This window comes from Copadichromis virginalis, linkage group LG5 (assembly GCF_057382275.1).
Source record: "Copadichromis virginalis isolate Kocher_CV1m ecotype Utaka linkage group LG5, C_Virginalis_male_GT1.1, whole genome shotgun sequence".
NCBI lineage: Eukaryota > Metazoa > Chordata > Actinopteri > Cichliformes > Cichlidae > Copadichromis > Copadichromis virginalis.
The window spans coordinates 18,198,151-18,211,360 of NC_140622.1; the positions used below are offsets into that span (position 1 = coordinate 18,198,151).

Consider the following 13,210-nt stretch of genomic DNA (forward strand, 5'->3'; position numbering starts at 1 on the left):
TGCCCCCGCCGCTGGGCCTTGTCATTCTAAGCTGCCAAATGAAAAGCTGTAATTAATTGCTCTTGTGCATCCCATTCTTCCTTCCTGACAACTCATACACTCTATTTTATACACACCGCCATCGACATTTTCAAGTCGCAGGCGTAATAATTACTGGAGATATAGCACCTTTCTGTGTGTTGGCTGACGTTCTGACGCCAGAGCCGAATGTGCGTTCCTGTGTACAAGTGCAGATATACTGTACTGTATGTGTGCGTGCAAATGTGGGTGAAGGTGTGTGTGAGTGTGTGTGTGTGCGAACGTGCATGCATTTAAAGCTGAACGTGTGTGTGGCAGGCTGAATGCTGAGTAGTTAAGGTTTGACGCCATTAATTGCCCCTATAATCTAATATCACAAAGCGTGGTGATTATGGGGCATGCGTTGCCACCGCCATACGACACCGCCAGCCTGAGAGCGCCGCCACAAAACAAAAGCCTCGCCATTAGCGATTTGACGGGCCAGGACAAAAGCGCCTCACAATGCAGAATTATATTTTCATTCGGCTTTGTCTCTCCTGGTGAATGATTTCTCCCCTTTCATTGGACTGTGAATAGGGAGAGTCTGAAAAGCCAGGCGATTTGAAGTCAGCCATTTATTAAATGCATTTAATTTTTTTTCCCGTTGTCGTCCATTTTTTTTTCACGTTGCATGTTAATTTAAAAGAGAGAGATGCGCGGCAGATTAGTCGGCGAGAGGTGATTCTGAGGGGAAGTGAGCGGAGGGGCGAGAAGAGAAAGTGGAGGAGGACGGATACCATCCACAAAAGCAAGAAATGGAAGAAGATAGGGAGGAATGAAAAAAGAAGTGGATTATAATGGGTGGAGATGAGAGATGTGTGTGAGGAAGGAACACGACCGGGGAGGTTTGCTTAAAGAGGAAAGTGCGGCCTCGAGCTTCAAGCAGCGACGACGCGTGTGCACGAACGTGCTCACGCGCACACATTTAAAAGTCTGACAGTGAACAATGCCACGATTTCAAAAATCTAAGCTGTCTCTCCTATCATTTCCATGTAAGAATCAGTCATTAGTAGACGCACATGCATGCACGCACGCACCAAGACGCACGCTGTCGAGAGGGCCAGCGGCTGACAGAGGTCAACCCTTGCCATGGATAGAGGGAGCCCGGGGAGATGGGGATCGAGCGAAGAGGAGAGAAACAGGAGACAGCCCTGTCGTTTACAGAGAGTGGAGGAGTAATTAGAGGGGTTGTTTGAAGAGGGAGTTTAACTGATTAACAAAGGAAGAGAGGGAGCAAGGGAGCGCCTGAAAGATGGGAAGGAGAATGGGGAGAAAGGCATAAAGTCCCAAAGGAGTGAAGAGAGAGAAATAGGGGAATGTAACTTGCATTTCAATGAGGCTCCATCCCTCTCTCCTCTCCTCCCTTGATGACTTTTCATTCTAACAAGGAGGAAAGCCTTTCACCGCTTTCCATGATGAAACCTTTAGAAGATGCGAAGGATGGCGATCTGATATTAAACCAGCGTGCAGCCAGAGGGAATAGGCTCTGTGCAGCTCGCTATTATGTTTACACAGAAGAATGCTAGGTAAACGAATGCATCGCCGCTAATTTGGAAGTGAACTTTGGACTTTAGACTTCACCTTCCCAGCTGAGACAGCTGACTGCAATAAATACGGTCAATGCACAGCCTCCTGAGCCATCATATATATTTCTAAAGTATGTTTACGCACCAGAATGATCATCTTTGAAATACACAAATGCAGTCTTTCTGGGCCGTGACACAACTCCTTATTTTCAGAGAAACAAAAAGATCATGTTGACAATTTATAAAAGAATTACTGTGCCCTCAGCACAACACCCCCTCCTGGAGCTTCACAATGAGATAAAAGTACTTCTACAGTTCTCCACCTCATGCTGGCTCAAATATGTGAAGCCACAACATGTATCTAAGTGTGCGAGTGATGGCAGTGAGTGGCGAGAAGAAAGGAGGCTATAATCAGAATCTAAACAGGCTCTCGCTCTAAATGATGCAGCCCCTGCCTCTGGGTCTATGGGGACACACAGGAGAGAAGGATAATTGAAAAAATGACAAGGAGAGAGCAGGAGGAAAGGAGAGAGAGGCTGACACAGACCTCCTCTCCTCCTCCTCTTCACCCCGCCTGTTGGTGGGAGCAAACCCCAGTGCTGTTTATCCTTGTCACTGAGCATTACCACCTCACCCCGCAAAGTGTGTGTGTGTGTGTGTGACATGCACACACACAAACGCACTTATACACACACACCCACACAGATGCAGGTGCATATAGCTTCTGGAATCTGGTTTGTGTGACCGCAACCACACAAAACTTCATAAATAGCAAATAGAAATATGAGAAATATGAGTATGAGAGAGAATAGAACTCACTGAAGCAAATAAAAAAAGATAGCGAATCATTTCAGAAACCAAACTTTTTGTTTGAGGTTCCAACACTGTGCAGCCATTGTTACCAACTTGGTGAGTTTGTCAGCGGCCTTCGTGACTTTTAAGCACCTTTAAAAAGAAAGAAGTAGATCTCTATATAGTTTAGCTTGTCCCAAGCTGAAGGAAAATGTGACTTTGGTTGAGAAAGTTTCTCTTGAGAAAGTAAAAGTCATGCAGTTTCAGGTGATCCTGCAAAAACCCTCCATTGGTCCCCCTCTCTATTGTTCTCCCTCGTGTCACTCTCCCCGAGGCTTTGGCGTAGATCTCCCAAGACGCTCAGTCTGCATCAACACCTCAGGGGCCGGCGGCTGTCCTTGCGAGACGGGCTTCATGGACCCTATAGTCTGGGCCGAACTGTGTCACCCACCACCTTCATTTCAAGTATTTCCACTGTTAAAAGGTGACGTTTAAAAAGGTTCTATGAATGCAGAATGTTTCTAAAGTTAGCGAGTAATCAGGATTGAAAATGGATTTGTAGGGAACGCTCATCGTCCAGCTGTAATTGGCCGCATTCCATTTCTGTTCTTATACTCGTGCTGTTGTCCAACCAGCTTTAAAGATAGGCCTATGGACAGTTGTTTTTTTTCTGTTGATATTTATTTTTGTTTCATTCTGAGTTACTTGAAAAAGTGTTTTTCAATCATTATTCCATGGACACAGGTCGCAAAGAAGTTTGCAAATCACATGACAAAGCATTGTTGTCTTTTTTTTCTTCTTCTGGCACCGGTCAACTGCGTTTGGTTGTGTGTGTTTCAGCACCGTGCAGCGTCCTTACACGTAAAGGTTTTAACAGTGTGAGGCGAGCGCTCTCGTTTCTTGCTGGTTTAGGATTTGTTTATCCTCCAGCTATCATCTCTATTGCTCCCTCCATCTTTCAGCCCCTCCAGGTAAACAGCCTGTCTGTCCTCATCATGCCAAGGACTGAGAGGAGAGCTTGGGGTTGGTGGGGGAGTGGGTGTGTGGGGATTTGCAGGGGTAAGAGGGGAAAAGAGAGAAGCAGAAGAGAAAAGCATTTGAGTGAAGAGAGAAGGAGTGCCTACTGTGCTGAGAGTGTTGTTTGGAACTCAGGGCCAGGGCCTTCACTGAAAGTAAAAGGGCCCCATTGTGTGTGGTGAGTACCCCTCCTCCAGCTAATCTGCAGTGGGGCTAGGGGCCACATTATTCTGAAGGAAACTGATGAGCGAAGCCAGGTGAGGCTGGGGATGATATGGACATGCTCCGTATTTCAAACCTTTTTTTTTTTTGCTGAGTAACGCTTCTGTCGTTGTCTCGATGAACAATGAACATATTTGTTTAAGCGGCTTGTTAAGAAACAGTAAAATGACTTTAACTGGGGACAAAACGTTCTGGATTAAACTAAATAATAAATAGTGTTTTACATACTTGTAAAATGCTATAAAATATTTTAGTTCAAAAAGTGTGTGAATATAATTATTAAGAACGGGTCTTTTAGAGCAAAAAGGGAAGAATTGAAGGGATCTTGAAGCTGGTCCCGTGCTCGCTGGCCATGCACGCTTTGACTCTTATACTCATATACAAACAGTATGTACTGTATGTGGAGGCGTATAAAACATAGCTTTCTCTGACAGGGGCTCGACAAATGAAAAAGAGAGAAAAAAAAGAAAACTTGAGAGAGGACAGTGAAAGACCAGTAAGTTCAAGTGGATAACCCCCCCTTCCACCAAGCTCTCCTCCTCCGCTGCCTCCCTCCATCTAACGCCCCAGTGCTCCAGAATAAAAATGACAACACATTTCCAGAAACACACACACAGACACACACACACACTCCGGGCCCTTCATTGGGAAGTGTGAGAGGCCGTTATCGACCATATTTCATTACTGATTTCACTCATGTTTCAAATCACAAAATAAGAGTTTCACACTTCAGTGGCCAGACCCAAACCTTTCCTTTCCATCCTTCTCGTCTGTCTGTCCACCCCTCTGACCAGAGCCAAGCCCAATCTACTGGCTGCTCAGCCTCCTCTCATACACCCTTCGCAAACTGTCAGGATCCCATACTACCCCCCAAAACACACACACACGCTAAACTGCACACAAATACGTGCACACACAGCCACAATTCCCTCCACATCAAATAAGAGAAACTGCCAACTAAGCACTTTCATTGAGTGGACAAAAGAAGTGCTTTGGGAAAAACACTTTGAAAGGAAATAAAAGAGAATGAAAGAAGGAACTGCTTCAATTCTGCAGACTCTAGGGGGCAAAACACTCATCTTTCCAAGTACTTTTGTTGATTAGTTAAAAGACTTCGAACACCCCCCACCCCTCAATCCTTATGTTTAGTTTTCAACATTTCAACAATATATACGTGGTAGTTTAAAAAAGGCAAGTGGAGGAAATCACTTAGCAATACAAAGACAAACACGGCAGATATTAATATTTTAAAACGGATTAAAAAAAAAAAAAAATCCCGACGTGACGAGCGGCATGACTCAGTTTTCGCCTCGTGCGCCTCCTTCTCTTCCTCATCCCACTGCGCTGGTGTCAGACCTCTCCAGAGAGCAGAGAGCCAAGCTAATTAACATATCTCTAATGAGTCTTTTCGTTTTTTTCCTAATTAAACGAGCTCCTCAATAATACATGAAAACGGGACACCGCACTATTCAATTACATACGTATGGGCCACAGCCAAGCACGTGCGTTAATCTGTATGTGTGCATGCCAAGTACCAGTTTGCTAAGTGTGCCAGGCGCGTGTCTGCCAAAACGGTGCATATGCTTCTGCCCGTGCCCACCCTGGAGTGCAAGTGTCTGCCAAGTGAGTCCATTGTAGAGAAGGTGTGGCAGGTCACGGACGCATCGTATCATGCTGGGTAATCCGCCAATTCCAACACCGTCTGCCAACTTTGCTCACCAATTCTCTCAGTAGCACTTCTGCTGCTCCCAATTAAGGTAACTGTGGTCAATTATGTCCAACGCCAACGACAAACACACATTTAAAGTGTGAAATGAACCAGCTGCCTTTGTGGCAAGATCATAAACACAACTTCCCCAATCTATTTGTCCAATTGTCAGACTGTAATCTAAAGAGCGACAATTCCCAGCCATCGTTATTAAGTATCACTTGTGTTCATTTCTTGAACCAGTTGTTAATACACTGCTATCTAATAAATAATCAATTGTTAAAATATTTTCTTCTTTTTAGTCACTGCCGCTGCAATTGTGTCGCACACAATCGATTTCTTCTTCAATTGCTTGTCTCGAGACTCGAGCTATTGTCGGGTTTTTCCTGAACGTGACATGACAGTGACACACACACGTGTGAGCGCACAGACGCACACACACACACACACACACACACAAAGTGCACTGATACCATCTCGCACATCCAGCCAAACACAGAGACCATCTCTGAGCAACCAATCAAAAGGCAGATACAATCTGAGAGTTTCTTTTGCTCTCTGCTCAGATCCTCCCCTCTATTATAAATAAAGAAAAGAATAGAAATATGATGGGGAAGGCGTGGGGGCATAGGATATGGTGGGTGGGTACGGGAGAGGGGGTGGGTGGCTTGTCAAGCGCAGACCGAGGCTTCTCCAGAGAAGTCAAGACACGAAAGGAAGTCTTCCCGCTCACCCTGTCTGCCTCTGCGGTTCTCCCTCGGAGAGAAGGGAAAAATCTAATTATCGAGCTCCTAAAGATCTCATTATTGTCTCAGGCTCATTTGCATGTGTGAGAGCGAGCCCAGCAGGAGCCAACCTGAGGACAGCCATTTTGTGCCTGATGTGGAGCCACCGTGCCACCGCACAGTCGCTTTCTGCCACCTTTACAAATGACCAGATTAAATGTCTACCTTCGCTCACGCCACCGTTCACGTCACCCTCTGTGGCCAATGGATGATTGCTTCAATTAAAGAAACCGAGCGCAGTCGCCGAGATTTAAAGGCGATCATAGAGCTGGAAATTACAGTAATTAAGAGATGTCTACCTGCCACCCTTACCAGCCTGATTTATTGTAAACAACTTCAGTGCTGAAGCGACACACAGGAACACACAGGAACAACAACCGGCGTATACTTTGTGCTGCTGTGTTTGTGTCTGGAAGGACTCAGGAGCAAACACACACAGACGCAAATGTAAATCCAAGTGTATCTGTGTGTGTGTTGGCAGGATGTGTGGGGCGATGTGAGCTGACAGCTCAGACAACAGAGATGTAGCATTGATGCCCCGGAGAGTAGAGAGGTTAGGCAGGCCACACAGCAACAAACAAGACAAACAAGACAGAGATGGAGAGTCAGGAGAGGAGCAGGGCGGCACAGAGAGAGAGGAAGGAGCAGGCAGTGGAAGGTTACACTTCTTTCTTATAAGTGATGCGCATTTGAAGCAGGTCAAGTGAACGCGCGTTCGACCTGCACTTTATCCCATTCATGTGAAAATGAATGTCAACATTCTCGTCACTCTTCAATGGCTAACATCAGAATTACACTGCGTGTTAACTCCCAGTTTCACTTCCCCCTACATGCTTACGTTCTCTTACTCCCTCCCCACCCCCTCCTCCTATCTCTTTTAGTTCTCTTTTAAGATGAGCCAGGAAGTGAAGAGTTGTAATGTAGCATTTAATTAAATTTCTATCCTTTAAGTAAACTCCTGTTCGCCAAAGCAAAGTTGAGCCCAACACGGATTGACCGCCAGCCTGGATTAAAGCCTCGGAGGTCATTCTGCAAGCCAGAGACCGAGCAACGAACAGTCGAAATAGTAGGAGAAACTAAGAGTTTCAAAACCCAGATATGGTATAAAACAGTATTTATTTTATTTGCTTATGTCATAAAACCTCATTTCTACACCTGCCAGGTTCTATCCAAAGTAAATAGCGACTCAGGCTTTGATTAAAGCGTAAGCTGTAAAATCCCATTTTTGGAATCTTTTTTTTTTCTTTTTTTTGACATCTTGAGTAATAAGCAGTCATTAATTCAGTGGCATTTTTTGCACTTCTCAGAGGTCACTTGGCAATTAAACCGCGTGGCCGACAGTTCAAATTCTTTACTTTTGGGCTTTCTCTTGATGATGCTGTTTCTGATCAGCCACGGAAGATTCTGCTATTCACAGTAAAACACACAGCTCCGAACATCCCTGTGCTGCTGCTGAAAAGCTTTGACATTTAGATGTATTTTCTATATATTTAGGAGTTGAAATGAAAATGCTTTAACAGGAATGTTGCTGCATATATAGATGAAAATTGCAGATCTTTATGCAGAGTGTTATTACCTTGCTTTATAAATCAGTAAGCCCTATTTTCCCCCCCAAAAGTGCCTTACCGGGTTTAGACACCACACAGTAAATCTTACCTCATGCTCGTTTCTGACTCACATCTGTCTTTCTCTCTCTTCCCCTTTTCTGCGTTTCCCATATTGTGATGGTGCGGCCGTGTGTTTATAATGTGGCATGCTAATGAGAAGAGCAGTGCAATAACCGGACTGCTTGCTGCTCTAATAGACCCACGATCCCGCTTTATGGATATGCGACACAGCTACAAATCACGCTTTTGCATGTGGCCTGCATATTATAACCGAAAAGAATTACCAAGAGGAATGTCTTGTGTGATATCTATCAACATACACTGCTAGCTATAAAGCATGTGTTGTAACTCTGTGTGTGTATCTATATCCTCCTCAAGCTGGAGTGCAGGGATCCTGCACTCCAGCTAACCCCGCTCTCTCCACTTACTGCTGAATTCAACTCTGAAAAGAAAAAAGAAAAAACACCGACTCGCTACCCAATCACTACAAAGGCCTCATTCAATCACTCACTAACAATCACGCACACACACACACACTCACTGAAATCGAGGGAGAGATACACACAGATAGAGAGTGAAAAAGGGAAACAAAAGTATGCACCTATATCATTGACTGCAGGTGACGTGGCAGTTGGTGAAAACAAAGTTGCGGCTGGCAGAGGCTTAGTATCATGCAGATTGTGACAAAGCAGCAACTATGTGTGTGCTAGTGTGTGTGAGTGCGTGTGTGTGTGTGCTCTGACCTGCACTGGGCTCTGTTTGACCTCGTTGCTGCCAGGGGAGTTGAGTCCAGAGGCCTGCTGGAGGAGGAATTGTCTGGCTGCCTGGAGGGCCTGCAAGAGAGAATTGGAGATGATCAGATGTTTATCGTGCACGCACAGTCGTACAGTGCAGTATTTTCTGTGTTAAGCAACTCGAAAAAGTCACGCACTTTCAAAGTAATGCTTAACATTTACAAAAAAAAGAAAAGAAAAAAGCCCAATGTGTGCAGTTTCATATCACCATGCACCCATAGCGTCTGAGCGTGCACACTTTCAGTACCTGCTCTCTTCTCCAAATCTGATTTCCTCAATCTGAGGTATGCACCTGGCTGTCAGCCTGCTTGAGTTTTTATATCTGTTGGTGTGTCTGAGTTCTTTCTCAACTCATTCAAAACGTCCTCTTGACTTAAAAAAAAATCTCCGACCGTCTCCTCTGCCCATTCCCTTTTTTTCACCGATGCCCTTTCTTTCCCCCCTCTGTTCACTTTCTTTCTCCTCCTCAGGGGAAAGTGTAAAAGTGTAGAGCGGGTTTTCCACATCCTGTGAGGCAGAAGTGTGTCAGCAACATCTTCATGTGTGTCTTTTGAATGGTGGGTGTTTTGTGTGTGTGTGTGTGTGTGTGTGTGTGTGTGTGTGTGTGTGTGTGTGTCAGAGTGATGTAAGGAACCGTTTGGCTTGGTATTCCCTGAAAAGCTGTGACTAACCCCCACCTAGCTCTTCACTCTCCCTTCTCTTCCCATTTCTATCGTGTCTGCCCTCCAGTGCTGTCCATCTAAACCAGTGTCACCATTGCTCACTAGCTGTTTCCATTCTTTCACTCTGCTTGAGTTTTACTGATTAATCTGGAATCTGCCTCAGCCATCTCTCCTGCCCTCTCAACATAAGGCACCTTTTCTCAATGTCTTTTATCGCCTTTAACTGTATTAATTATATTTGTTTCGTTTTGGTTTTTTTTTTATGTTTTTCTTTCCTTTGTTGTGTTTTTTGTCACAGTGCTAAAGAGCAAAACTCTCTATCACCGAGACAAATCAGTCCCTGAGGAAACAGGCATTTTTGTTGGAATGTTTGAACTACTCAGAAAACAAAACAAGAAAACACCCATCTCAAAACAGAGCCGCCTTGCACTTACCGTAAGCGCACAGACCCACACATACACACACAAACACACATGCAACCACGCACAAGAGCTCATGACAGAGAGTTAGAGAGGGGAGACAGCAGGATGCACATTTGCTTCCTCTGACTCAAAGGGGAAAGGTTCCTTAGTAAATATTGATTTATGAAAGTCCCTGTGTGTGTGTGTGTGTGTGTGTGTGTGTGTGTGTGTGTGTGTGTGTGTGTGTGTGCGCCACAAATTAACGGCCAGAATGAGGGATGTTCTTTACCCTGGAAGCTCTTACTCAACTGCAGCGCACAAGAAATCTAGTGCATCATTTCACAACACACAATACAGTGAAACGTGCAGCACATGCTTACTTTACACTCGTGCTTATTTAATGAATTGTCGAATTAGAAGCTTGGGTGCATTAGGCAACGTTTAATTACAAAAGCAGAGAGGAGAGATTAAACCGAGGCTGAAAAGAAAGAGAAGTTCTCTGTGCAGTCAGAGTGATGAAAACCATCTGTATCGAGCACACTTGCTACTTTTGCTGAGACCGCAATTAAAACGCACACACGGACACGGCTGAGGACGTGCCTGTATACACACACACACACGCACACACGAATTTTAACACTTTGACAAAAATCTTGGGAACCCCCCTCCCATTTACTGGTTTGACCTCAGCTTTTAAGCAGCACAGACACACACACTCATACACACACATAGACACACCAAAAAAAACACAACCGCCCAGTTTGTTGGCATGTGGTGTGAATTACTCCTTGAACACCCTGTCTGCCCAGGAGTGAGTATGTGTGTTTGTCTGTGTGGGTGTGTGTGTGTGTGTATGTGTGTGCATATGGCTGTATGTTGGCAGGAGCTGGGGAGGCATGTCTGGCAACAATAAGGGACAATTCCACCCAAATTACCACCCTGATTACCACTATATTAAAGAGCCATTTATGGCTTTCATAAACGCTACAACCAAGCAGAGGTGATGCCTGTCTCCACTCGTGTGCCTGCATCCATGCATGTGTGAGTGTCTGAGACACAAGAATTAAGTTAAAAATGCAGATATTTATATACATATAAATAATCTGCAAGTTCTGCTGGACAGCAAAGAGGAAAAAATTCCCAGCTAGCTACCATTAGGGCATCTGTGTACACCATAAATACAAAAAATGTTTACCGACTAGAACAGATGGTAATACAAGGCGGCTTAGCGTCGGGTATTTTTTCATTATTGATATTTACAGAATCTATTCTATATCGTCAACATCCAACAAAACCTTTCAGCCTTCCCTAATGTCTAAAGCTGTCTGTTTTTAATTACAACAATCTTGGTAACATTTATTTAAACTTAAACCGTAACAAAAGATGACCGTAATACCATGCTGCTATTCCACTGAAACTCACCGAACAATATTATTAAATTGTTTCCTCTCCCTCGGGTACCTGGACTCACTAAAAGGCAGTCAATCATAAATTTCCTGTATTTTTCCTCATCTTGCTCGGTACAGCAACTAACCATAAGTTTGGAGAGGAAGCTCAAGAAGTAGCTGATTATGTAAACATTACTTCATTCTTCCGTTACAAAGATTGCGGTTCAAGAGTGACAACACAAATCGAGATGTTGGGATTTAGAAAATAATGACCTTAGTAAGTTTAAAAAAAACCCTCCTCCTCTTCTTGTGTATTGTCACTTGGAAGCTTGTCTTTAGTACTATTGGCACCATATGTAATTGTCACTCCTTGCTTCCACCACATGTATGGCTTATATTGTGAGGTTTTACTCACACTGTAATAATTCCCATTACCTTGTGGATGAATAAACGGAACCTTGAACTTTCAACTTTGAACAACACTAGAAAGAGGGCCGCAGGCTTAGTGCGCACGCACACAAATGCCACCAGCAACCGCAGCCAAAGCCTCTCAGGTCTACTTTGTCAAGAAGCACTTCTCTTCTCTGACCCTTCTCTTTCATTTCTACTCTTTATGCTCACTCCTTGCCTTTTTCTCTGTGTGACCTGGGCGAGCTGTAGCATTACAAAGCATGCCTCCTGCCCCCTTAACCCACCCACACACTTACACCAGCTCCTCTAAGACTCCCCCCGCTCCCCCTGTGGCATTCTTGGGGGCGCACTGCACCTTTAAAGAAAATATGAGGGAGGCCTAAGAGGGAGGCCCAACAACAGAGTCTTTGTGCTGCCGCTGAGCACTCACACACACACACAAACGCACACGCGCACGCACACACATATACACACATCAGTGGTGTCAGACAGGTTTTATTAGAGTGAGAGAGGGAGGGAGGGAGGGAGGAGGAGGAAGGGGAAGGAGGGGTGAGGAGGTCACTGCTCAGCTTGGAGGCTCGAGAGCACACTGAGTGCGCAAGTGTGTATGTCAGTTTGGTGTGTGAGTTCTTATGACTTGTCATCGCTCCCCTCTGTAAATCATCGCCTCTGACACAGCCTTTAATAACAGTGCATTTTTTAATTCAGCAGGGTCACACACACACACACACACACGGCTACTTTCGCTCAGATTTCCAAAAAATGCCCAACAACTACGCGTTTAATTGAAATCTGAAAACGACTAGAAGAAAGGAGACGAGAATGGTGATTTTTTTGCTGCAGGTATCTTTACTGCAGTATCTTTATGAACATGTGCACATCTGTATGTCTGAAAATAGCTTCTTCTTCACCTACAGCTGGGATGTCACGAATTAAATGTTAGATGCAAACTAGAAGGTCTCAACAAACATGTAGCAAATCCGAGCCTCCTAAAGTAGACCTGTGTGTGTCTGTATGTGCGCACCCGTGCCTGGCTCAGGTTGCTAAAGCAAACAGGTCTCTGTGTGTGTGATGAATCTGGCCTCTAATCCGCCCAGTGTGTTTGGGTGACAGAGAGAAAGAGAACGCAGGAATAAGCAAAGAAATCTAAACAGAGAGACACAGTGAAGGAAAAAGGGTGGGGGGGGCAGACGCAGGGGAGGGCGAGAGAGAAAGAGACAGGTGGGTACCATATGTTGGAGTAATCCGTCAGCACTGACTGAGGTCCATTGTTGACGGCCGAAACGAAACAAAATCGTCCCCCTTTTACCCTCTCCTCCCCGCATCCCCCCATAGATAAACAGCCCCCGGGGCAGACAGTGGGCTGTCCTTGGGGGAGAAGGAGGAGGAGGAGGAGGAGGAGGAGGCGAGGGAGTTAGGAAGGGCAAGGGGGAGGCAGGTGGTATCAGATTTCTTTGCTCTTAGACCAAGAAGAAGAGTGTACAAAGAAAAGGAGCACAAGTGAGCGCGAGGGAAAAGCTTATTGTTGCATTTAGTGACAAGGGAGCTAAACTAGGCTCTAGCAGCTGGTGATTCACATGTCTGTGCAGCGTCTGAGGCAGTAGATAACTTCAACACCAAACAAATATCCCCAGTCTGCCCCTACTAGCTCAACAGCCTGGGAATGGTGGCTCGTAATGCACCTCGTCTCCAGTGCTCTATCCGCTCCCTTCTCCGGGAAAGAGCAATAGATGGAGACACGGGCAGATAGATTCAGGGTGAAGATGCAGAAAAGAGCATGTCACACCCTGCTGCTTCTCTAAGGTCTGCATGCCTTCTGATTTTGGATCAGCAGGAGAGG

General features: G+C 45.1%; 1 protein-coding gene across 1 annotated transcript in view; it reads right to left on the reverse strand.

Annotated features, from left to right (window-relative positions):
• The window catches only part of foxp4 (forkhead box P4), a 92,841-nt gene that overhangs the window by 33,832 nt on the left and 45,799 nt on the right, over positions 1–13,210 (reverse strand). Inside the window, exon 3 of the mRNA XM_085456330.1 lies at positions 8,458–8,547. Coding sequence (XP_085312456.1) covers positions 8,458–8,547 — 90 coding nt within the window. The remainder of the gene's footprint in view (positions 1–8,457; positions 8,548–13,210) is intronic.